This window comes from Melozone crissalis, unplaced genomic scaffold (assembly GCF_028551555.1).
Source record: "Melozone crissalis strain CALT ecotype California unplaced genomic scaffold, PUWL_Pcris_2 ptg000020l_1, whole genome shotgun sequence".
Classification (NCBI taxonomy): domain Eukaryota; kingdom Metazoa; phylum Chordata; class Aves; order Passeriformes; family Passerellidae; genus Melozone; species Melozone crissalis.
In genome coordinates, this window is record NW_026535798.1 from 594,882 (window position 1) to 620,836 (window position 25,955).

The window sequence follows — 25,955 nt, forward strand, 5'->3', positions numbered from 1 at the left end:
ATTCTCAACAACAGCCTCACCAGGGGATACATCCCTTGTGGTGGTGTTCACAGGGGTCCCAGGACGAAGGAAGAGATGAGAATCTTGACTCCAGGTTTCAGAAGGCTGATTTATTATTTTATGATATATATTATATTAAAAGAAAATAATATACTAAAAGAATAGAAGAAAGGATTTCATCAGAAGGCTGGAAAAGGAAGGGAGAGGAATGATAATAAAATCTTGTGACTGGCCAGAGAGTCCAAGACAGCTGGGCTGTGATTGGCCATTAATTAAAAACAACCACATGAGACCAATCACCAATCACCTGTTGCATTCCACAGCAGCAGATAACCATTGTTTACATTTCATTTCTGAGACCTCTCAGCTTCTCAGGAGAAAAAATCCTGGCAAAAAGATTTTTCATAAACCATGCCCATGACACACCCCTCATTAAAAACCCACCACACTGGGACTTTTTTGGCGGGGTTAAAACCTCACTGAACCATCTCTGTGTGCCACTTTCCCTGTGCCATTTCCCGCGTGCCATTTCCCCTGTGCCATTTCCTGTGTGCCATTTTCCCTGTGCCATTTTCCCTGTGCCATTTCCCTTGTGCCATTTCCTTTGTGCCATTTCCCGCGTGCCATTTTCCACGTGCCATTTTCCCTGTGCCATTTTCCCTGTGCCATTTCCCTTGTGCCATTTCCCATGTGCCATTTACCGCGTGCCATTTCCCATGCACCATTTCCCCTGTGCCACTTCTGTGTGCCATTTCCCACGTGCCATTTCCTGTGTTCCATTTCCCGTGTGCCATTTCCTTTGTGCCATTTCCCGCGTGCCATTTTCCACGTGCCATTTTCCCTGTGCCATTTCCTGTATGCCATTTCCCTTGTGCCATTTCCTTTGTGCCATTTCCTTTGTGCCATTTTCCCTGCACCATTTCCCGCGTGCCCTTTTCCCTGTGCCATTTCCCTTGTGCCATTTCCCATGTGCCATTTACCGCGTGCCATTTCCCACGTGCCATTTCCTGTGTTCCATTTCCCGTGTGCCATTTCCCACGTGCCATTTCCCGCGTTCCATTTCCCATGTCCCATTTCCCTTGTGCCATTTCCCATGGCCCATTTCCCACGTGCCATTTCCCATGTCCCATTTCCCCTGTTCCATTCCCCCCTCAGCTGTGACGTGCCCCGACGTGGGCAGCATCGCGGTGGAGCACGGCCGCTGGCGCCTCACCTACGAGGTGCAGTACCACTACAACGCCCAGCTGATGCTCATCTGCGACCCTGGCTACTACTACACGGGCCAGAGGGTCATCCGCTGCCAGGCCAACGGCACCTGGAGCATCGGGCAGCCCGTGCCCACCTGCAAAAGTAAGGGCAGGGGCGCCCCAGGGTGGCACCGGGGGCTGGGGTTGGGTTTGGGGTCAGTAAATGCCAAGCTGGGGGGATTCAGGGTGGTGCTGGTGGGTGATCGTACTTTGGGTACAGGATGGGATGGTTTGGTGCAGATTGGGGAGGAAATTGGTGCAGATTTTGGGAGGAAGTCACCAGGGACTGGTTTTGTGATTGGGCTCAATAAATGCCAGCCTTGGGGGTTTCAGGGTGTTGCTGATGGGTGACCATGGATAATCAAGGAGATGGTGTCCTTTGGGTACAGGATGGAATGGTTTGGTGCAGATTTTGGGAGGAAATCCATTCCTGGAAGGGCAGGGAGTGGCTGGGATGGATTTCACAGAGCAGCATCGCCAGGAGCTGGTTTTGTGTTTGGGGTCAGCAAATCCCAGCCCTGAGGGTTTCAGGATGATGCTGGTGGGTAATCATGGCTAACCAAGGAGATGGTGCCCTTTGGGTACAGGATGGGATGGTTTGGTGCAGATTTTGGGAGCAAATCTATCCCTGTGAGGGCAGGTTGGTGCTGGGATGGATTTCCCAGAGGAGCTGTGGCTGCCCCATCCCTTCCAACCTACCCTATCCCTGTTGGAGCAAACTGGGATCATGGAAGGTGTCGTCTCTGCTGTGGGGTAGAACTCAATTACTCTCGTCAGCAGCTGAGGCAGAGACAGCAGAGCTGCTGGAAGGGATTGGGATGCAGGGAGATGCCTGGAAGTGAATCCTGGTTTAATCCCAGCACTTCCCTGGGATCTGAAGCCCTTCAGCTCAGCTGTTGCTGTGGGGTCCCAGCAGCTTCTCTGCCACAGCTGCTCTGAAGTCAGGGCTTTTAAGGAGGGAAAATAAAGAATTCTGCTGTCAAGCCTCAGCTCTCACACAAACACCAGGTTTACAAGGGTAACAGTGTCACCTGCAAATCAAACCCAACGGGGCACGCCAGCAGCTCTCAGTTGTTCTGACACCACTGCTGTGCTTTGCATCTCTCCCTTTGTCAGAGGTGCAGGGTTTTTCTCTCCAAGTGCAGACAGAGGCAGCAAAGCCTCTCCTTCCCTGCTGCCTGCCTTTGTTTGTGGAGCTGTGACTGCTGGTGTGGGTGACAGATGTGCTTCTCCCCCTGCCAGCTCTTCCTCTGGATCCGGGAGCAGGAGCCTGACCTCCTTTTGTTCCCTCAGCCTTATTGCCACCTAAATCCAAGTGACAGCATCTTGGCAGCGCCCCGAGGTCAGCAGCACCCAGCGGGAGCTCTGCAGGCTTGGCAGAGCTTGAAGGCAGAGAAAATGAAGATAAAACCAAGAGTTCTGAGGGGGAGGTTGGGTTTGCAGAGGCTCCTGCATCCCACAAACCCAGCTGGGATCTGCAGATCTTGGGATTTTGGATTGTGGGGGAAAGCTGGGTGTCACTTTTAATTATGAACTTTGTGCCATTCCAAGGTCAGGGCTTGGAGCAGCCTGGCCTAGTGGGAGATGTCCCCACTCATGGCCTTTAAGGTCCCTTCCATGATTCTGTGGGGCTTCTGGGAATCAGGCTTAATGACAGAAAAATATTCCTCTGTGAGGAAGCTCTGGTGTGAAAAACTCCTTTGGTTCTTTCCCAGCCTGTCTTTAGTGTTCCCCTGTATCCTGAAGCATAAATATGAACAGCTCTTATTTTTGTCACCTCATCTTACATGGCTCTGGAATGATCACAATTCCTGGAATTATTTAATGAACTTTCCCACTCCAGCAGCAACTCCTGGTGCTGTGCCTGGATGCATTCCTTCAAAACCCAGCCTGTTCTCTCACTTATCCTTTGGGATCTGTCCTAGTTATCTCCTGTGGGGACCTGCCCACGCCTCCCAACGGGAACAAGATCGGGACCCTCACCAGCTACGGGGCCACTGCCATCTTCTCCTGCAACACTGGCTACACCCTGGTGGGCTCCCGGGTCAGGGAGTGCATGGCCAACGGGCTCTGGAGCGGGGCTGAGGTCAGGTGTCTGGGTAGGTACCTTTGGGATGCTCCTGCGGCATCCACGGGTGTGGGAAAGGCTCCTTGGGAGGGAACAGGGGGTTTAGGGACTGACATCCACCCTGCGGGGTTTGAAGGGGGTGTAAAAGGGAGGCAGAGTTGGATTCCTGCGTCCTCCAGAGGTGTGAGGTGCTGGGAGAGTTTTGGGGTGAGGATAGTTGGTTGGGACTGCAGAGTGTTGAGGTGACAGCCTGGAGGTGAAAGAGGATGGGTGTGGATGGATATTGGGGTGGATTCTTCCCTATAAACAGCATGATGTGGATTGGCCAGAGAAGCTGGGGCTGCCCCATCCCTGAAAGTGTCCAAGGAGAGGTTGGAGAGGATGGCCAGGGATGGTGGAAGGTGTCCCTGTGGACAACCCTTATGTTCCCTTCCAACCCAAACCAATCTGGGCATCATGAACCCCATCCATGCCCAGAGAAGCTGTGGCTGCCCCATCCACAGCTGGAAGTGTCCAAGGAGAGCTTGGACAGGGCTTGGAGTAACCAGGGATGGTGGAAAGTGTCCCTGTGGACAACCCTTATGTTCCCTTCCAACCTAAACCAGTCAGGGCATTGTGAACCCCCATCCCTGCCCAGAGAAGCTGTGGCTGCCCCATCCCTGGAAGAGTCCAAGGAGAGGTTGGACAGGCTGACTTGGCATGGTGGAAGGTGTCCCTGTGGACAACCCTTATGTTCCCTTCCAACCCAAACCAATCTGGGCATCTCCAAACCTCATCCATGCCCAGAAAAGCTGTGGCTGCCCCATCCACAGCTGGAAGTGTCCAAGGAGAGGTTGGATTTGACATGGTAGAGGTGTCCCTATGGACAACCCTTGCATTCCCTTGCAACCCATCCCGGTCTGGGCTTCTCCTCACCCCAAACCCGCAGAGATCCCCCGATGCCCTTTGGGGACACCTTTGCTGGGCTCTCCAGCTGATTGCTGCCGTTCTGTCCCCTCCAGCCGGGCACTGTGGCGTGCCCAGCCCCATTGTGAACGGGCAGATCAACGGGGAGAACTACAACTACCGTGGCAGCGTGGTGTACCAGTGCCAGCCCGGCTTCCGCCTCATCGGCATGTCCGTGCGCATCTGCCAGCAGGACCACCGCTGGTCCGGGAAAACGCCTGTCTGTGTGCGTAAGTATTGTCATTGCTTCACCCTGGGGGGACATCCCGGCCTGGAAGGGGCTGGGGAAGGGGTTGGGGAAGGGGCTGGGCAGAGCTCACACCCCCAAAGTGTGGGGTGGTTGAGGTATGAGGTGGTTGTGCTGCGCGCGCGTTCGGGGTGTTTTGCTATCAAGACTCCATTTTGTTCATGCAGGAAAAAACCTATTCTTTATTCACACAACTCATTTTTATGCAGTTTTACAGACCTCATGTGTCTTTCCAATTGGTTAGTAGCTTTCTGGCTAATTACTTTATTGGTCTGTGTCCATCAAATCTTTCTGTTCTTAAATTCTTGTGTGCGTCAGTACTTGTCATTCCTTCAGCCCTGAGGGGACATCCCAGCCTGGAGGGCCTGGAAGGGGCTGGGCAGAGCTCACACCCTCGAGGTGTGGGGTGGCCATGCACACACCTTTGGGGTGTTTTTTTATCAAGACTCCATTTTCTTCATGCAGGAAAAAACCCATTCTTTATTCACATAACTCATTTTTATGTAGTTTTAGTCACACACCTCACGTGTGACTCCAATTGGTTGGTAGGTTTCTTGCCAGTTATTCTGTTGGTGAGTAAAAGGTATTTTACTTGTCCATCAAATCTTTCTGTTCTTAAATTCTTGTGTTCATCAGTACTTGTCATTCCTTCAGCCCAGGGGGGACAGGGAGAGAGGGAGGGAACAACAGAGTTTGGATGCGTGGGGTGGTGTGGGGTTAAGAGCAGGAGCTGGGATTTTTGGAGAGGGATGTGTGGTGTAAATCAGTGGGATCCTGGCACTCGGCTGCCTGGAGAGGGATGCAGGGAATTCCTGGAGCAAATAAAACCTAAAAAAATCCCTTTTTTTCAATGTCATCCTGTATCTCAACAGAGAAGCCCCAAATCTTTGGGGTTTGGGATTGATGTGGCGGTTTTTATGCTCTCCTACCTTCACATCTTTTTCCAATGAATAATCCACTTTTCTCCAGGAATAAATCCAGTGACATTTCCATTTTGTCCTTGCAGCCATCACCTGTGGCCACCCTGGCAACCCCCCCAACGGCCTCACCCAGGGCTCCCAGTTCAACCTCAACGACGTGGCCAAATTCCAGTGCAACCCCGGATTCCGCCTGGAGGGAGCTTCCCAATCCCAGTGCCTGGCCAACGGCCAGTGGAGCAGCACCCTGCCCTCCTGCCGAGGTCAGTCTGGCCTTCCCTGGGGATTCTCCATGATCCCAAGCCAGAAATCCCTGGAAACCACCCAGGGGATGTGGTTGGAGATGCCAGGGATGCTGTAAATCCCACGGGATTTCCTCACCTCAATGCGTTCTCCAAGGAGTTGGAGCGTGTTGGAAATTTGGGATCAGACCCAAATTTGGGCTCAGAGGGTGTTAAAGGCAGGCACAGATCAGATCAGATTTGGGATCAGACCCAAATTTGGGCTCAGAGGGTGTTAAAGGCAGGCACAGCCCTACAAACACGCCCTGGTGGTCACAATCCATGTCCATGGAAAATCAGGATCTCTCCTCTGCTCCCCCCCAAATCACCTTGTCCAACCTCCTCGTTTATCTTCCCAGGAAATATCTTCCCACAGCTTTGTGCAGAGCCCTTTTCCCTCTTTCCCCATGGGATCAGCACTCAGATTCACTTCCCAAATCCCCTCCCCTCCCTGCACTCCCTCCCTCTGCATCTCCCTAATCCAGGATCTCTGGCCATGCTGGATTATCAATTATTCCAAAAAAAATCCCGGTTTGGGATCAGTTATTCCCAGCTGGATAATCTCAATCCCAATTTGGAGATCCAGCCTCTGCTGCTGGGTGACAACCTGCAGGATTGCCTGGACTCCCTTTTTCACAAGAAATTTTTCCACTCCCACCCTCAAAAATCTCGGAGAAAAAAAAAAATCTCAGAGAAAAAATCTCGGGAAAAAAATCTTAAATCAGCATAAAATCTTCAACTTCCCACCAATTTTTTTTTTTTTTTTTTAAACCCCACATTTTCTGCCTCACTTTTCGCTTCCCATTATTTTCTGGGTGTTGTTCTGTTGTCTGTTTGCAGTTGTGAACTGTTCTGACCCCGGGCACCTGGAAAACAGCGTGCGGCAAGTGCAGCCGAGCGGCCCGCACAGGTTCAGCTTCGGCACCACCGTGTCCTATCAGTGCAGCCACGGATTTTATCTGTTGGGGACGCACGTCCTGACGTGCCAGGGCGATGGCACGTGGGACAGAGCCCTCCCCCAGTGCCTTTGTAAGTGGCCCCAACCCCTCTCCCTGTCCAGCGCATCTCGTGGGGGTCAGCAGGATTCGTGAGGGAAAATCCATCCCAAAAAAAATCCCCACAAAAAAATCCACGTGGGAATGGTCCCAGTGGTTTCAGGAGTTTCCTAGGGAGGGGGTTTTGGGGTTGAGGAGAGGATCCTCCTGGAGGCATTCTCTGTGTAGGGAAAGGCAGATCCCAATGGGTTTGGGGGTTCCAGGTGGAATCCTGATGGGTTTTGGGGTTGAGGAGAGGATCCTCCTGGAGGGCATTCTCAGGAAACGGTGGATCCTGATGGATTTTAGGGTTTGAAGAGAGGATTCTGCTGGAGGGGTTTCTCTGTGTAGGGACAGGTGGATCCCAGTGGATTTGGGGGCGTTCCAGGTGGAATCCCAATGAATTTTGGGGTTTGAAGAAAGAATTCTGGTGGAGGAGGTCCTCTGTCTCGGGACAGGCAGATCCTGATGCATTTTGGGGGTTTCAGGTGGAATCCTGATGTGTTTTAGGGTTTGAGGAGAGGATACTGGTGGAGGGGGTTCTCTTTGTGAGGACACATGAATCCCAGTGGATTTTAGGGGTTCCAGGTGGAATCCCAATGAATTTTGGGATTTGAGGGGAGGATACTGCTGGAGAGGGTTCTCTATGTAGAGACAGGTGGATTCCATTGGATTTTAGGGGTTCCAGGTGGAATCCTAATGAATTTTAGGGTTTGAGGAAAAGGGACATTCTCTGTGTAGGGACAGGTAGATCCTGATGGATTTTGTGGGATTCCAGGTGGAATTCCTATGGGTTTTGGGGTTTGAGGAGAGGATCCTGCTGGAGGCATTCTCTATATAGGAACAGGCAGATCCCAATGAATTTTGGGGATTCTGAGTGGAATCCTAATGAATTTTGGGGTTTGAGGAAAGGACCCTGATAAGGACATTCTTTGTAGGGAGAGGTGCATCCTGATGCATTTTGGGGGATTCTGGGTGGAATTCTAATGAATTTTGGGGTTTGAGGAAAGGATCCTGCTGGAAGGCATTCTCTATGTAGGGACGGGTGGATCCTGATGGATTTTGGGGATTCCAGGTGGAATCCCAATGAATTTTGGGGTTCGAGGAGAGGATCCTGCTAGGGACATTCTCTATGTAGGGCCAGGTGGATCCTGATGGATTTTGGGGGTTTCAGGGGGAATCCCAATGAATTTTGGGGTTTGAGGAGAGGATCCTGCTAGGGACGTTCTCTTTGTAAGGACAGGCAGATCCCAATGGATTTTGGGTGTTCCAGGTGGAATCCTGATGGGTTGTGGGGTTTGAGGAGAGGATCCTGCTGGGATAGTGCAGGTGGAGAGGGCAGGAGCAGCTCTGGAGCACAGGGAGAGCTCACCTGAGTGGCTGAGGGTACACCTGGGTGAGTGAGGACTCACCTGAGTGAGTGAGTCTCAATCTTACACTGGGAATTTGGGATCCAGAGTGGATTTTAGCTGCCTTAGGGAGGTGCAGGCAGGAGCAGCCCCACCCCAGCATGACCATTTTGTCCCTTTGGGCACCAAACCAGCTGCAATCCCATTCCCTGCCCAACTCCAGAAATTCCAATTGGCTTGAGCTGTTCCAAAGCTGGGATTGTTCCTTTTGTTTTTCCCACGTTTCTCCCTCCACACCAAATCCTACCAAGCAGTTTTGGGCACGTTTTCCTTTCCTTTTGTCCTCTCCTCACCCCTTGCATGGATCCTGGGGAGCTGGTGAGTGATGATCCATGTTCCCACAGCCGGGAGGGAATTCCTGTTAAAACCCCAATCCCAGGTTCCCTCAGCCTCCTTGAGTACAAGGAATCTCCTTCCTCCATTTTATCTCACAGAAAACGTTGGGATTTGGAGGATTTGTTGACATTTGGAAACCCAGGTCAATTTTACCACTGATTCCTTGGATTCCTGGGTTTCAAAGTTTAAAAAAAAAGGAGATTTTCTTATGTTTTTGTTTCCTGTGTGTTGAACTTCCCTGTGAGGATGGGGAGGCTTTGGCACATGTGCCAAGAGCAGCTGGGACTGTCCTCATCCCTGGAAGTGTCCAAGGCCAGGCTGGACAGGGCTTGGAGCAACCAGGGATAGGGAAAAGCGTCCCTGCCCATGGAAAGGAGTGGCACTAACTGACATTTAAGGTCCCCCCAAGCCAGAATTCTGGATCCCCGGGTGCTGAAGCCGTGTCTCTGTTGCAGTGGTGTCCTGTGGCCACCCCGGGTCCCCTCCCCACGCGCAGATCTCGGGGGACAAGCACACGGTGGGCTCCGTGGTCAGGTACAGCTGCCTGGGCCGGCGCACGCTGGTGGGCAATGCCACGAGGATGTGCCAGCTGGACGGGCGCTGGAGCGGCTCCCTGCCACACTGCTCGGGTGAGGGGGCTTGGGAAGGGCCCTGGGGGGCACACAGACATGGTCACCTGTTCATGGTCACCTGTTCATGGTCATCTGTTCTTGGTCAGCTGTTCTTCGTCACCTGTTCATGGTCACCTGGCTATGGTCATCCATTTATGGTCACCCAGCCACAGTCAGCTGGCCATGGTCACCTGTTTGTTGTCACCCATTCATGGTCATCCCTTCTTGGTCACCTGTTCATGGTCACTGCCATTCATGGTCACCCAGCCACAGTCAGCTGGCCATGGTCACCTGTTCGTGGTCACCCAGACACCATCACCTGTTCATGGTCACCTGTTCTTGGTCACCTGTTCGTGGTCACCCAGATACCATCAGCTGGCCATGGTCACCCGTTCATGGTCACCTGTTCTTGGTCACCTGGTCATGGTCACCCAGACACCATCAGCTGGCCATGGTCACTCGTTCATGGTCACCCATCCATTGTCATCACCTCCCACCCATCATCACCTACTCTTGTGCCTTGAGGAGGAGGCACCTCCCTCCCCTTCCCTTACCTGAACTTCCCTTCCCTGGACACCCCCAACCCTTCCCTTTTCCCCTTTTCTCTTTTCCCCTTTTCCCCTTTTCCCCTTTTCCCTTCCCTTCCTCCCACGCTCCAACCCTCCTTGTTCCCTCACTTCCAGCTGCTCAGGGCTGGCTTGGAGCACGTGGGAATTCCTTCACGGAGGGGAAACATCCCTGGGGCTGATGCTGGAGCCTCCACCTTGGGATTCAGGAATTGTGGCCATGTTTGCATCCATCTCAAAACCAGGGGGGCTCACGGAATCAGGGAATGTTTAATTTGGAGTTCCACTGCTCTGCTGGGGGTGGAATTCCCGGTGAGGGTGACAAGGGACAGGAGCCTCCATCCCTGGTGGCTGTGGTGACTCTGTGCTCTCCTGGCAGGGGGCAGCCAGGGCGTGTGTGGCGACCCCGGGATCCCTTCGCACGGGATCGGGCTGGGGGACGCCTTCGACGTGGGCAGCGTGGTGCGGTTCAGCTGCGAGCCCGGCTACTCCCTGCGCGGCTCCTCCAAGAGGGTCTGCCACGCCAACGGTTCCTGGAGCGGCACGCAGCCCGAGTGCGAAGGTACTGCTGCGACACGGGGCTCTTCTGTGTCCCCAGAATCACTCTGATGTCTCCAGGGCTGTTCTGGTGTCCCTAGGACTGCCCCGGTGTTCCCAGAGCTGCCCTGTTGTCCCCAGAGCTGTTCCACTATCCTCAGGACTGCCCCAGTGTCCCCAGAATTGCTCTGATGTCCCCCGAGCTGCCCCAGTGTCCCCAGAGCTCTTCTGGTGTCCCCAGGACTGCCCAGGTGTCCCCAGAATTACTCTGATGTCCCCCGAGCTGCCCCAGTGTCCCCAGTACTGTTCTGGTGTCCCCAGAGCTGCCCCAGTGTCCCCAGAGCTGTTCTGGTGTCCCCAGAGCTGCCCCAGTGTCCCCAGAGTTGTTCTGGTGTCCCCAGGACTATCCCGGTGTCCCCAGAATTGCTCTGATGTCCCCAGAGCTGCCCCAGTGTCCCCAGAATTGCTCTGATGCCCTCAGCGCTGCCCTGGTGTCCTCAGGACTGCCCCGGTGTCCCCAGAGCTATTCTGGTGTCCCCAGAGCTGCCCTGGTGTCTCCAGAACACCTCCAGTGTCCCCAGAGCTGCCCTGGGGTCCCCAGGACTGCCCAGGTGTCCCCAGAATTACTCTGATGTCACCAGAGCTGCCCCAGTGTCCCCAGAGTTATTCTGGTGTCCCCAGAGCTGCCCCGGTGTCCCCAGAACTGCCCCAGTGTCCCCAGAATTGCTCTGATGTCCCCCAGCTGCCCCAATGTCCCCAGGACTGTTCTATTGTCCCCAGAGCTATTCTCATGTCCCCAGAGCTGTCCTGGTGTCCCCAGAACTGCTCTAGTGTCCCCAGAATGGCTCTGGTGTCCCCAGAACTGTTCTCATGTCCCCAGAAGTGTTCTCATGTCCTCAGAACTTGCCTTTCCTGAGCACAGGCAATGCAGGAGGAACCCCTCGGAGCCCTGGGGGTCGGTTTGTGGTTTCTGGGTGATTTTAATTGAATTTCCCCGTTTCCCCTGGCAGTGATTTCCTGCGGGAACCCCGGGACTCCCAGCAACGCCAGGGTGATCTTCAACGACGGCCTGGTGTTCTCCAGCTCCATCATCTACCAGTGCAGGGAGGGTTATTACTCCACTGGGGTGCTGAGCAGGCACTGCACCGTCAATGGCACCTGGACTGGGACCAGCCCCGAGTGCACTGGTGAGCACTGGTGGCGCCTCTGGTTTTAACTTTTATATTTCTCAGGTTCTGTGCTGCTTTGGTGTGTGGGTCTGGGCTTCATATCAGGGATGGTGAGCTCTGTGCACAGAGCAGGGAGACAAAACAATTCCTGCTCCAGCTGGGCACCAAGGACAAATGAACCAAATCGCAGGCTGCAAACCTGCTCCACATTTAACTGGTTAAACCCCACCTGGAAAAAAACATTCAGGACCATCCCAGGCGTGGTTCCAGCTGCCAGAAATTCTCCTTTTTCCCTTCCTTGGCAGTGATCAACTGTGGAGACCCCGGCGTGCCGGCCAATGGGCTGAGGCTGGGCAGTGACTTCACCTACAACAAATCCGTGGTGTTCCAGTGCACTCCTGGCTTCATGATGGAGTCAGACAGAGCTGCTGCCCTCACCTGCACCAAAGACCGCACCTGGAACGGCACCAAACCCGTCTGCAAGGGTAAGGAACCCTGCAGGACACAAGTTTTGGAGGCCACCAGAGTTTCCATGAAAGCCTGGCTGGGCGTTCCTCATCTCCCTCATTCCACACACAAAGTTTGGCATTTGTCAGGGAAGCAGCAACGCCTTGCTGTGCTCAGGGCTATCAATCTGTGCCTGGCAGGGAGGGAAGGAGTTGCTGCTCTCCTTCAAAGCCCAGGGAGTAAAGTGATTTTGCACAAAAAACTCGGATCAAGCTCAGATGAAATATTGTGTTTTTCCAGCAGACGCTGTGCTGGCATCACCCAGAAACATCTGAAAAATGTTCCCTGCGAGTCTTTTCATTATTCTGAGATGGCTCCTGTGGTTCAGAGATAGAAAAGGGAAATAGGAAAGCAGTGGCTGGGCAGGCTGGATCTGTTTTCCTGACCCCCCAGCACAGATAAAATGTGTGGCAGCATCGCTGCATTCCTTTAAAAATCTGGAAAATTCACCTGTCACGGAACTGATATAAAAACAGGCCACATAAAAACCCTCAAATGCGCTCCAGCTCCTTCAGAGGCTGTAAAGAGCAATTCTTCCTCTCCTTTTTCATCCTCTGCACTGAGCAAATGCTGCAGAAATGATCCAGAATGTGGCCAAGAGTCTCATTTGGAGGCACAGGTTTGGCTGCTCTGAGCTGAAGAGCAGAGCGCTGCAAAAATGTCATCTCCAAACACCCCAGAGTGGGTGAAAACCCGACAGGTTGTGGCTTCAACTGCTCGTCTGAGCCTCAGCCAGGTTGTCCAAAATGTGTGAATCTTCGGGGAAATCGGGGATGAGCTTTCACACCATGTCAGGGCAGATTTTTACCTTCAGCTGGGAACGAGCGTTGACTTCAAAATCGGATTTGTGGAGATGCTGAGGGAAAAGTTCTTCCCCCAGAGGGTGGTGGGGCACTGAGCAGAGCCCCAGGATCTCAAGGAATGTTTGGACAACGCTCTCAGGGATGCACAGGGGGGGATTTTGGGGTGTCTGTGCAGGGCCAGGGCTTGGATGATCCTCATGGATCCCTTCCCATGGGATATTTCATTATTTGGGATTGAACTGCAAACTTTGAAGGGTTTGACCCCACTTTGTGCCAATCCTGGGAGATGCTCTTGGAGAGCAGGAGGTGACTTTGCACCTAGGTGGAATTTGCTTGTTAATGGAAATAATTAAGAAGTGGAGAGACCTGACTCTTCCTTTTCCTTTTCCTTTTCCTTTTCCTTTTCCTTTTCCTTTTCCTTTTCCTTTTTTCCTTGTCCTATTCCTTCTCCTCCTTTTCTTGTCCTCCTTTTCCTCCTTCTTCTCCTTCTTCTCCTCCTCCTTCTTTTCCTCCTTCTTCTTCTCCTTCTCCTCCTTCTTTTCCTCCTTTTCCTCCTTTTCCTCCTTTTCCTCCGTTTCCTCATTTTCTTCCTTTTCTCCCTTTTCTCCATTTTCTCCCTTTTCTCCCTTTTCCTTCTTCTCCTTCTCCTCCTTCTCCTTCTTTTCCATTTCCTTCTTTTCCTCCTCTTCTTCCTTCTTCTCCTTCTTCTTCTTCTCCTTCTTCTCCTTCTTCTTCTCCTTTTCCTCCTTCTTCTCCTCCTCCTTCTTCTCTTTGTCATCCTCCTTTTCCATTTCCTCCTTTTCCTCCTTCTCCTTCTTTTTCCTCCTCCCCCAGCCATCACCTGCAGAGCTCCCCAGGCCATTCCCAACGGGAAGGTGGTGGGGTCAGATTTCAGCTGGGGTTCCAGCATCAGCTACGCCTGCCTGGAGGGTTACCAGCTGTCCCTGCCCGCCGTGCTCACCTGCGAGGGCAACGGCTCCTGGAGCGGGGAGATCCCCCAGTGCTTCCGTGAGTAGCCACCTGCCCTCTCCTCCACCAGGATTCTGCTTCAAATCCAGCTTTTTAGGGCTTTTTCCAAGTTTTTTCCCCAAGCTCTGTGTCACTGAGCAGCTCAGGGTTTAGAGGGATCTTGCTGTGCTTCGTGCCCCGTTCATAAATGGAGTTTTCCAGCAGCTGGAGTGGGAATTTTTGGTGCTATGGGGATGGTTCAAGAGTTTGGAGCCAAAGTCTGGCTGCTCTCCCACCTCCTTCATGGCTTGGTTTTTTGGGAGCCTTGCTTTGGCATCTGTGAAGTGCAGGCAGGGACACAGGTGGTCACTCTACCCCTTGTGACAGAAGGGTGATGCCACATTTGGGATGAATCCAGGCATTTTCCATGTTCCTGCCTACAAAACATCCTCAAAACTGGGTGTTTGACCTCAGTGACTCAGTCTTCTGCAATCAGCACTCCTGGAACTGCCAAAAAAATCTTTTAGCAAAAGGCACCGTGTTGCAGCAGAAGTTGGGAATGTTTTGTGAAGGCTGGGTGGGTTTGATGCAACAGCAAACACCAAAAAAAAAAGAGAATTAAAAAAAAGGAATTAGCATCTCCTGGTGCTAAAGGCAGCTCTGAGTCCCTTTTCCAGCTGCACAATATCCATTTTCATATTAAATCCCACAAAACCCCTCACTGTTCCTCACACCTTTCCCAGGATCCGGGATAATTAGTGGGCTTTCCGTGTGATACAGAGCCAAGGAACAAAGTGACACCGTGCAATTAGGGGAGAGAAAAAAGAGGGGGGAAAAAAAGGCAAATCCGGGGGAGAAGGTGGAAGTTAATTAACAACCATGGACAAAAGGAGATAATTACAAGGAATGCAGCCAGCAGCACCTTCAGCCACCCCTGATTCCCGAGCTGATCATGGAGTTGGATGGGCTGTGATGGGATGTGGCATTCCTGGGGGCTCTGTGGCCACCTCCCTGTCCCTTTGCTGTTGCAGCCGTGTTCTGTGGGGACCCGGGCACCCCAGCCCAGGGCAGGAGGGAGGACAGAGGCTTCACCTACCGCTCGTCCGTGTCCTTCTCCTGCCTGGCCCCGCTGGTGCTCGTGGGGTCGGCGCGCAGGTTCTGCCAGTCCGACGGCACCTGGAGCGGGACCCAGCCCAGCTGCATCGGTAAGGGGGGCTCAGTGAAGGCTTTGGGGGCTCAGTGAAGGGTTTGGGGGCTCCCTTCACCTCCAGTCCCAACCCCTTGGGGGTCCTTGGAGGTCAGGATGGGAGCAGAGGGCAGAGAGGAGAGCGGGGTGACCGTGGTGCTTTGTTGTGGTGTTGTGAGGGTCCCCAGGATGGGGTGAGAGATGGGAATTGACTCCCAAGTTCTCAGAAAGCTGATTTATTATATTATGAAATTATATTAAATATATATTATATTAAATATATTAAATATATATTATATTATATTATATTATATTATATTATATTATATTACATTATTAACTGATACTATATTATGAACTTATAATATATTTTATATATATTATATTAAACATTATTTATTATGTATATATTAATATAATTATAATTGTATTTATATATATAATTATAATAATAAATTTATTATAAATATTATATAAATATATATTTTATATATATACTTAAATATGTATTATATATAAATATACTAATTAAATATAATATGTAATATATAATATATATAATATATTATATATTAATATGTTATATATTATATTATAGTATTGATATAATATCAATCTATTAAACATATTTATAAATATATTATTATAGTTATAAATATAAATATAATTGTATAATAAGTATAAATTATATATATTTATATATTAAATAAAATTACATCATATCATATTATAAGAAAATGCTATACTAAAACCATCCTAAAGAAAGAGAAAGGTGACATCAGAAAACCAGAAAAGAATGAATAATAAAAACCCGTGACAGACTCAGAGAGTCCAACACAACTGGCTGTGATTGGTCATTAATTAAAAACTTGGTTGCTTCTTTCTGCAGCAGGCAGGGATTTAAGGAACAGGAAGATCCATGTGTTCTCCTTGTTGCTGTGTGTTCCTTCAGAGCCAAATCCCATTTGTGTTCCAGAGGTACAGCAGGACCCGTGTGCCTGGAGGGCTCTGAGCTCTCCCATAAATCCCTTCCCTGTTTTTAACAGATCCCAGCCTCACGACGTGTGCAGATCCTGGAGTGCCTCTTTTTGGGATGCAGAACAATTCCCAGGGATACCAGGTATGGCCGTGGACGATGGGTGTGCCACAAAGCCAGCCCTGCTCGGTCCTTGGCCTGGATTCACGTGTCCTCCCATGGACTCCTGTGTTATCCTATGGATTCATGTGTTCTCCCATGGATTCCTGTGTTATCCCATGGATTTTTGTGTTCTCCCATGGATTCAAGTTTCCTCTCATGGATTATTCTGTTCTCCCATGGATTCATGTGTCCTTCCATAAATTAATGCCTCCCATCATGGATTCACATGTTACCCCATGGATTATCCTGTGGATTCATGTGTCCTTCCATGGATTCTTGTGTCTTCCCATGGATTAGTGTCTCTTCCCATGAATTCACATGTTATCTCATGAATTCACATGTTATCCCATGAATTTCTGTGTTGTCCCATGGATTCACGTGTTCTCCCATGGATTCATGTCTCCCCTGATGCATTAATGTCTCCTCCCATGGATTCATGTCCTTCTTCCATGGATTCTTGCATCTTTCCATGGATTATTGTCTCCTTCCATGAGTTCACGTCCCCTCTCATGGATTCTTGTGTTATCCCATGGATTCTTGTGTCCTTCCATGGATTAATGTCTCATCCCATAGATTAATGTGTCCTTCCATGGATTAATGTCTCATCCCATGGATTCATGTGTCCTTCCATGGATTCCTGTCTCCTCCTGGGAGCAGGACACCCCAACGTGCTCCTTTAGCCCTCTGAGTGGGTTTGCACAGCATTAATTAGGCAGTGCATTGTATCTGAAATTAATTACAGTGCTAATTAATAGTTGCTGCTATTCACATTAATTCCCATTAATTTTCAGGCCAAATCCTGCAGGTGCTTTTGCTAATCCCATCTCTCATCCAGCAGGAAATCGTTGGAATGGGGACAAAAATCCCACAGTGGCTCCCTTGGGGGGCTCCATTCCCACCCATTCCCTGCTGGGATAGTGGATGGCAGAGTGGATCCTTCCATTTTCCTGCTAATTAGTCACCTTAATCTTGAAGTTTAATTAATTTATTTTATGTTTAATTAATTTGGAGACACCATAAATGGGATTTTTGCTCAGCTGGGAGTGGAGCTGCTCCTGTGAGGGATGAGGTGGTGACAAGGGGATGGAATGAAAGTCTGGGAATCCCTGGGAAGCTGAGTGATTGTCTCCTGTTGGGACAGGTGGGAAGCATCCTGTTCTTCAGGTGCCAGAAGGGATATCTCCTGCAGGGCTCCACCACCAGGACCTGCCTGCCCAACCTGACGTGGAGCGGCGTCCAGCCCGACTGCGTCCGTGAGTCCTGGGAATGCCAACAGGGAGCTGGGGCCCTCAGCCAGGCTCTGCAAAAGGAATCCTTGCAGGAAATGTGTGGCATTTTAGGGAGAATTGGGGATTGCAAAGGCAGTTTTTAGTCTGGCACTCAGTTCTGGGCTCAGAGGTGTTTCAGCACCTTTTGGTTTTGTCTTTTTCCCTTAAAAATGGGGGTGGCCAATCCTGATTTTCAGCTCATCAGCTGGAGCCAGGTTCAGCTTTAGCCAGGAAGAGAAACCCAGCATGGGAAGCTCTTCCAGCTGGGAAAAATCCCTGTGAGCTGTGGTGTAGAACCTCTTCCAGGAGGGTTCCCCTGTTGCTGTCACCGTGTCACTTCTCACCCTCCCCGTGCCCACCTGGGTGGTTTCTCTCACCTGTTCTCCCTGTCCCCTCCAGCCCACCACTGCAAGCAGCCCGAGACCCCATCCCATGCCAACGTGGGTGCCCTGGACCTGCCCTCCCTGGGCTACACCTTGATCTACTCCTGCCAGAGCGGCTTCTACCTCACCGGGGGCTCCGAGCACCGCACCTGCAAAGCCGACGGCAGCTGGACAGGGAAGCCCCCCATCTGCCTGGGTGAGGGGCTGGCAGCACCAGCTGGGCTCTGAGACCCTCCCCAGGCTCTCAGCTTGTGGAGATCCTGGGCCTTGAGGTCCTTCAAAGGTGGTTTTCAACCTGCAGATAAACTCAAGATTCAGTTTTGGTGTCAGAACTCCAAGGAAGGAGAGGGGAGGTGTTTTCAGCCTTGATTTTGTTCCCTTAAAAGTTGTGGGATGGCCCAGCCTGATTTTCGCTTGGTGGGAGGGTCTCCATCACTGGTCTCCATTGCAGAATCCCAGAACATGGTTGGAAAAGGCCTTTGAGGTCATCAAGTCCAACCTGTGACCCAACACTCAGGTGCCACCTGCAAAGAGTCACCTGGGGATCTTCTGGGGAGTTTTTGGGTCTAGAAGAACCTGTACAGGACAAAAATTGTTTATCTCCCCCACATTTTACCTGCCACAGAGTCTTGGATGAAGAACTTGTTCTGATCCATGGAAATGGAGCCCTGTGGCTCTCCTGGAGTGGGGTCACTCTGGACACTTGGGGTTGGAGCAGAGGGAAAGGCAGGACAGGCTGGGGACAGTGGCTGAAAGGTAGAGAGGGACCTGAGGGTGCTGAGGGACAGGAGCTGGCCATGAGCCAGGTGTGCCCATGGTGGATCAGGGATGGACCAGCAGGAGCAGAAGAAGGATTGTCCCCTGTCTTGGGCACTGGTGAGGGACACCCTGAGTGCTGTGTCCAGCTTTGGGCTCGTCCATCTGGGACATGGAGGGAATGGAGAGTGTCCAGGGAAAGGAACAGAGCTGGAAAAGTCCTGATGGAGCTGAGGGGGCTCAGCCTGGAGAAAAGGAGGCTCAGGGGGGACCTTGTGGCTCTGCACAACTCCTGACAGGAGGGGACAGCCCCAAATTGGGCTCTGCTCCCAGGGAACAGGGACAGGAGCAGAGGGAACGGCCTCAGGCTGGGCCAGGGCAGTTTGGGGTCGGATTTTAGTGAAAATTTCTGCACAGAAAGGGTGGTCAGGCCTTGGCAGGGGCTGCACAGAGAGGTTTGGAGCATCCAAGGAAAGCCTGGACGTGGCACTCAGAGCTCTGGGCTGGGTGACAAGCTGGGCATTGGGCACAGCCTGGGCTCTGTGACTTTGGGGGGCTTTTCCAGTCTCAGGAATTCTGGGTGGGCAGTGCCAGACCCCAGAACAGCACAGCATAGCATAGAATAGAATACAGTACAGTACAATGCAATGCTATGCAATACAATACAATACAATGCAATGCGATACAATGCAATAATGACCAGCTGTGCTTTGTCCCCTGGGCGTGGCACTCAGAGCTCTGGGCTGGGTGACAAGCTGAGCATGAGGCACAACTTGGGCTCTGTGACCTTGGAGAGCTTTTCCAGCCTCAGGAATTCTGCGGGGGCAGTGCCAGACCCCACAATACAATACAAAGCAATGCAGTGCAATGCAGTGCAATGCAATGCAAAGCAATGCAATTCAATGCAATGCAATGCAATACAATACAATACAATGCAATGCAATGCAATGCAATGCAATACAATGCAATACAATACAATACAATACAATGCAATAGTGACCAGCTGTGCTTTGTCCCCTGTCCCAGCCGATGTCCGGCCCAGTGGGAGACCCGTGGGCACCGCGCGGGAGCCGCCGCTCGCCAAGGCCTCAGGTGAGGCTCAGGGGGCTCCTCCCCGTGGGCACAGCCCTAAAACCCCCTCAAATCCACCCTCCTGAATCCCCTCCTCTGTGTGAAAAATGCCAATCGCTTGTTTTTAACATTTTAAAAGTTTAATGGTAATAAAAGGGTTATAAAAATAGTAATATAATTTGAGTAATAATGATTTGGACAATTTGGATTAGGACAATATGAGACAATAGAGACAAAGAGTTATGTACAGTCTGGGTATCCAAAAAAGGACACCTGTTAACAAAGGATTAACCATTAAAAGCAACAGCCTGTTGCATATTCATACACCTCATACACGATGCATAAATTCCATTCAAACACAGGATTCTGTCTGGTCGGTCCCTACTTCTTCCTCTGAATCCTAACAGCACCTTAGAGGTGGGAAGAAGTTCGTTTCTTCTGATAAGAAGAATAAATTCTGTTTCTCTGAAAGATTTAGGTGTCCTGTGGCTGCTATCTCAGTGCAAGTCTTTTCTTTAAAAAAAAGTATCCTACATAGCATAGTTTCTATTTTAACGTTTTTTATATCCTAAAACTATATTTACCCACTACTTAAGAGAATTAATACAGCATCACTTTCTAACACAACACATATAATATTAATGTTAATATTTGAGAAAAGCCAATCATAAAATACATGCATTTTTCACACTCTGGAAACTGCCACATGCCCCATCCTATTCCATGGACAACAAACAGGATCCTTACAGGAGCTGAACATCAAGATCCATATTCCTCCCCACAGCATTCCAGCCCTTCCTGTACATTTATCCTTTTTTATTTTAAGTTTTCCTAATAAGTTTATTTGAGCTTTTCCTAATAAATTATTTTGGGGCTGGTTTGTTTTTTAAACTATCCTTGTGTTTTTGGTCACAACAGCCAAATTAAAGTTACTGGTTTTGTCTTTGTCCCTCATGGTGATGGCTCAGAGCAGGTGTGATTGAAGATACTTAAAATACAAAATATTTTTGAAATATTAAATATTTAAAACAATCTAATTATTATCAGTGAATTCAAAGAAAGACAGAAATCCTGCTCTGTTTTTTTTTTTTTCCTGAAAAAATGGAAATGCTGCTGGGTATTTTTTTTCACATCTCTCACTGCTGTAATTCCAGTGCCTGCAGATGTGTTTGCAAGGAATTCCCTGTGGAAAGGCTCCTACGAGTACATGGGGAAGAAGCAGCCAGCCATGCTCTCTGTCACCAGCTTTGACCCTGCCACCAGCAAGGTCAACGCCACCTTGATCGACCACAGCGGGGTGGAGCTCCAGGTGTCAGGTGAGGGACAGACAATGTGACCTTTGGGAGGGGGTGGCATTGGCACTGCCAGGGCCGTTCCCTGTGTGGGAACTCAGCACATCCCTTTGGATGTCCAGAGTTGCCGAGGACCCCATTGCGGGGCTCAGAGACCCTGGCACACAGCCCACAACACCTGGGGATTTGATTGTGACCCCTGGAGCAAGTTACCAGCATTGTATGAGGACCTGAAAGTCACACAGGTTTGAATGGTGTAATAACAAAATGATCACAGGGTGAAAATAAAGATTTTAGGATTTTTGGTATGGGGGTTATGGGGACAAGATGGAGGAACTTGGACGTTTCCAGCCTTTCTCCTTCTCCTTCTTGTTCTCCATTTTCTGCAGCGATGTTGGCACTTTGGGATTGGTTTAGAGTAGAAGTGCACTGTGTAACACAGGTGATGGGTATTGGGAATTAAGTGTAAATATGTTATAGGTAGTTTGTAGTATAAAAGGACAACACAGAGTGCCTGTGGCTGCCCTGCTGAGCAGATCTTGGCTGGGCAGAAAGAAAATTTTATAGATAAGAATTAATAAACAACCTCAAGACCAAAAAGTGAAGAGTCCAGACTCATTCTTCAGTTGCACGGGCCGAAACAGAGACACCCTGCACATCTTAGGGCAGAGAATATCAACAGCAACACGAGAGCACTGCTGGGATGTTGTGATAAAAGCCAATTCTGGATTGGATAGGTCATATTTTATGGGATTATCAGAGGTTATATTATATATAACACTATAAAATATAACCTATATCTATAATAGGTTCTATTTTATAGTGTTATCAGTACTGTGTCAAATCTTACTGGTGGACAATACATTCATGCTTAATTTATGGGTCAGTACAAGGTATTTTGCTTGTTTGTCAAACTTCTGTATTTTTAGTTAGTTTACATATTTTTTCTACTGATTCTCATGAGACAGCTCTTATTGTTTATACTGGTGCAATTATTTTTCACTCTAGGAATAGATTTTTATGTTAATGAATCTTTCATACCAAGATTGTTTTCTCATGGGAACTTGCAGCCATTAATTTAGGCCTGATTTTATGAGGCCTTTCTTTTATAATTTCTCTTCCTGTCTGCATCACTGGGACACCTCTAGGGCTGTGTCCAGTTCTGGTCACTCATGGCCAGAGAGACATTGAGGGGCTGGAGTGTGTCCAGAGAAGGGAATGGAGCTGGAAAAGGGTTTGGAGAACTCCTGATGGGGCTCAAGGGGCTCCCCACAACTCCCTGACAGGAGAGGGGTCAGGCTCTGCTCCCAGGATGAAACAGCCTCAATCTGTGCCAGGTTGGATTTTAGGGAATATTTCTCCATGGAAACACCTTGAAGCTGCCCAGGGATGTTTGGAGTGCCCATCCCTGGAGGTGCCCAAGGTAGGACTTGGAGCTTTTGGGTAAAAACCATGAAATTATGTGAGCTGGACTTTGATGATCCCTGGGGGTCCCTTCCAGCTCATGATTCCATCAGTGCTCCATGTCCCTGCCCTCCTGAATATTAATTAAATATTGAGTTGAGTCCTTTCCCATGTGGAAAATACCTTCAGTATCCTGGGCTGTGTTTCCCACCACCAACTCAAATCCTGACGTAGTTTCTCTGCTCTCCCACTCAATTATTTCAAACCAGAGCTGACAAAATCCCATTTTTTTTCCAGGGATTTACAAGAAGGAAGACGTGCACCTGCTGCTCCAGGTGTACCAGATCATGGGGCCACTGGAGATATTTGCCAACAAGTTCAGGAATGACAAATGGGCCCTGGATGGACACGTGAGTGAACAAAACCCACCCTCCCATGGCTGTCCCAGCCTGGATTTCCCTTCCCTGGAGCTGAGGGATGATTCCCAGAGCTGGGAGGGGACATGTGGCACTTTTCCAGCAGGTGACAGCTCCTCCTGCAACTGGGGGTTGGTTTTATTGCCCTGGGGTTTGGAATCCATCATCTCCCAGATAATGCTGGAGGAGAAACCAACGGGATTTGTTCCCTGTGGATGTTTTACATCTGCTCAACATCTTGCTGGAAAAGCTTATTTTCCCTACTCCTCACCCTTTACCTGTGTCTGGGAGTTTCCCAAGCCCTTTAGGGATCCAAAGGAGCTTGGAAAAAATGTGGATCCAAGTGACCCATGGCCACTTTTTCCCCTCTCCCTCTGGAATCACCAATGTCCTCTCCAGTTTATCACAAACAAGATTTTTTTAGCTTCCCTTCCTTTGAGAATGGAGAATTTTCAGCTGTAGGGCAGTGAAACTCCTTAAAAAATGCCAGAATTTTCTGGGGAATTGCATCAAATTAATGCACTTGGAAGGGGCTGGGGTGAGCTGGGTATTAAATTCAAGGAAAAGTTGGATAAAACCATTGATTTCCACTCTCCACAGGTCTCGTCAGAGTCCTCGAGTGGCACCTTCGTGTACCAGGGCTTTGTGCGTGGCAAAGGCTTTGGGCAGTTTGGCCTCCAGAGACTTGGTAAAATTCTTTGGATTTGCACTTTTCCCCTCAATTCCAGAAGCTCCATTTTGGCCTGGTTGGGGGTTTCCAGACAGGGAATTTTTCTCCAATCCCTCGCTTGAATTTTCGGCGCTTTCCGAGTTCTGCTGAGCTTGGTGTGAGGTTTGTGGGAGACAAGCAGCACAAAACAAACAGCAAAGGATAAAATTTGTAATTTGGGAGCAAAATGAGGGATAACCAGGCTGCTGTCCAAAGGCAGGGAGAGTTTGGAAGCACAAACAACACCTGGATATATTTATTTCCATATTCCCAGATCCCTGCCAAGCCCAAATCCCATTCCCACCACAGCAAGTGTCTCCATCAGAAATCACAGAGGCTCTTGGGAGCTTAAACCCCCCAAAGTTTAAGCTCCTAAATACCACTTAAAGCATGGTTTGAGCTCTTTAATCCCTCAAGATTGCTGGAATCTCGTCACCTTTATGGATGCTCGTTATTGCAGCATTTCAGAGTCTCCTTAAAGCCCAACTTCATGCATCCAAGTTGGACATTTTTGGCAAAATAAATCAATTTATATATCTCTTTAATTGCAGATGTAAATAAATGATGAGCCCTAATAGGCTGGATTTCCATCCTTGCACATCCCTTTTTAAATTCCATTTTCCAACACCACTTCGCTCATTTTGCTGCTGGTGCCACCTGTACTTTGAGCCAAGGCCTTTTCCCCCAGCAAGGGTTTGGAAATGTGGGAAATGTGAAAGGAAAATGAAGGAAATGTGTTCATTTCTGCTGTGTTGCAGACATCAGCATGATGGAAAATGATCCTGAATCCATAGGCCACCACTTTGCATCCAACAGCAGCTCCGTGGCAGCCGCCATCCTTGTGCCTTTCATCGCCCTGATTATTGCAGGGTTTGTGCTTTATCTCTACAAACACAGGTGGGTTTGGGACAAGAATCCCAAAAGCTGAAAGAAATTCAGGGATTTCAGAGGAATTATCAGTGAGCTGGGCTTAAAATCATCCCCTTTAGGGCTGGTTTAATTCAGGAGGTGGGACAAAAACAGAAGGTTTGGAAGGTTATTGCAGGGTTTGTGCTTTATCTCTGCAAACATGGTTTTGGGGCAAGAATTCCAAAAGGTGAAAGAAATTTAGGAATTTGAGAGATATATCCGTGAGCTGGGCTTAAAATTCCCACCTTTAGAAATGGTTTAATTCAGGAGATGGGGCAGCAACAAAGAGGGTTTGGGAGATTGGGAGAGTAATTCCAAAAGGTGAAATAAATTCAGGGATTTGAGAGGAGTATCAGTGAGCTGGGCTTCGAATCCCCCTTTTAGGGCTGGTTTAATTCAGGAGGTGGGAAAAATAAAGCATTTCTTTGGATTTGGGATTTGGGAGAGGAGAGCAATGGTTTTTCTGGCCATTAATGGGATTTGTGGCCACATTTGGGAGGATAAAAAGCAAATTCCCCCCCTCCCTGTGGCTTTGAATGTGGTGTAAATTCAGTTTTGTCCTGATCAATGCTGCAAACCCCCAGATGGATTTTCCTGCCCCATCCCCACAGGTTTCCCCTGTCACTGCCCCCCCTCAGGGCTGTCATCTTGATTTCTTAAGATTTTCTAAGCATTCTGAGTTTACATTCATGTAACAAACTTTCTCACACACTTTCTGTAAATAACTCATTGTTTTGCATTCTTTTATGGAGGAGGAGAAATTTGCTGGACTGTTGGTTTGTCCAGCGTCATTGGAGAGGTGGCACTGTCACCCTCCAACCCATTGTCACTTTTGGAAACCTATAAATTTTAGAATCAGAAGATAAATTTTCAATTTTTTTATCTTGAAAGCAGCGCTGTGTGTGCATTGTGTGTTCCGTGTTGTGTAGTGACATCACCTGTGTGGGTTTTGTCCCCGATGCCACAGGAGGAGACCCAAAGTCCCATTCAACGGCTACGCCGGCCACGAGAACACCAACGTGAGGGGCACCTTTGAGAACCCCATGTACGACAGGAACCTGCAGCCCTCAGACATCATGGCAGGCGAGGCCGAGTTCACAGTGAGCACGGTGTGCACGGCGTATAGCGCCGTCCCCGCGCGGTGAGTGGGACACGGCCACCCCACGGTCACCAGTGGGCCCTGGGGGCTGTGGGGTCCTGGGATGAGGGGAGGTGGAAGGGGTTGGGAGCATGGAGTGAGTGGGGAGGTGGAATGGGTTGGGGTTGTGGAGTGTGTGGGGAGTTGGAAGGGTTTGGGGTCATGGAGTGTGTGGAGTTGGAAGGGTTCTCTTCGGATCATGGAATGTGTGGGGATCATGGAGTGCGGGGAGTTGGAAGGGTTTTGGATCATGGAATATGTAGGGTGTTGGAAGGGTTCTCATGGGATCATGAAGTGCAGGGAGTTGGAAGGTTCTCATGGGATCATGGAATGTGTGGGGAGTTGGAAGGGTTTGGGGTCATGGAGTGAGTGGAACTGGAAGGGTTTTCATGGGATCATGGAATGCAGGGAGTTGGAAAGGTTTGGGATCATGGAGTGCGGGGAGTTGGAAGGGTTCTCTTGGGATCGTGGAATGTGTGGGGAGCTGGAAGGGTTTGGGATCACGGAACGCATGGAGTTGGAAGGGTTCTCTTAGGATCGTGGATTGTGTGGAACTGGAAGGGTTTGGGATCATGGAGTGCAGGGAGTTGGAAGGGTTCTCTTGGTATCATGGAACATGGGGAGTTGGAAGGGTTCTCGTGGGAATCTTCATGGGATCAT

The 25,955-nt window shown here is 49.8% G+C and overlaps 1 protein-coding gene across 1 annotated transcript in view; it reads left to right on the forward strand.

Annotated features, from left to right (window-relative positions):
- Positions 1-25,955, forward strand: part of LOC128937656 (CUB and sushi domain-containing protein 2-like) — a 142,554-nt gene that overhangs the window by 115,023 nt on the left and 1,576 nt on the right. The window contains exons 47-66 of the mRNA XM_054277450.1: positions 1,156-1,350; positions 3,173-3,346; positions 4,317-4,490; positions 5,514-5,687; positions 6,546-6,734; positions 8,940-9,113; positions 10,041-10,223; positions 11,209-11,385; positions 11,673-11,852; positions 13,512-13,685; positions 14,657-14,830; positions 15,858-15,931; positions 17,091-17,202; positions 17,617-17,796; positions 19,383-19,448; positions 20,582-20,743; positions 22,421-22,533; positions 23,140-23,227; positions 24,007-24,145; positions 25,125-25,266. Of these exons, the coding sequence (XP_054133425.1) occupies positions 1,156-1,350; positions 3,173-3,346; positions 4,317-4,490; positions 5,514-5,687; positions 6,546-6,734; positions 8,940-9,113; positions 10,041-10,223; positions 11,209-11,385; positions 11,673-11,852; positions 13,512-13,685; positions 14,657-14,830; positions 15,858-15,931; positions 17,091-17,202; positions 17,617-17,796; positions 19,383-19,448; positions 20,582-20,743; positions 22,421-22,533; positions 23,140-23,227; positions 24,007-24,145; positions 25,125-25,266 (3,044 nt within the window). The remainder of the gene's footprint in view (positions 1-1,155; positions 1,351-3,172; positions 3,347-4,316; positions 4,491-5,513; positions 5,688-6,545; positions 6,735-8,939; positions 9,114-10,040; positions 10,224-11,208; positions 11,386-11,672; positions 11,853-13,511; positions 13,686-14,656; positions 14,831-15,857; positions 15,932-17,090; positions 17,203-17,616; positions 17,797-19,382; positions 19,449-20,581; positions 20,744-22,420; positions 22,534-23,139; positions 23,228-24,006; positions 24,146-25,124; positions 25,267-25,955) is intronic.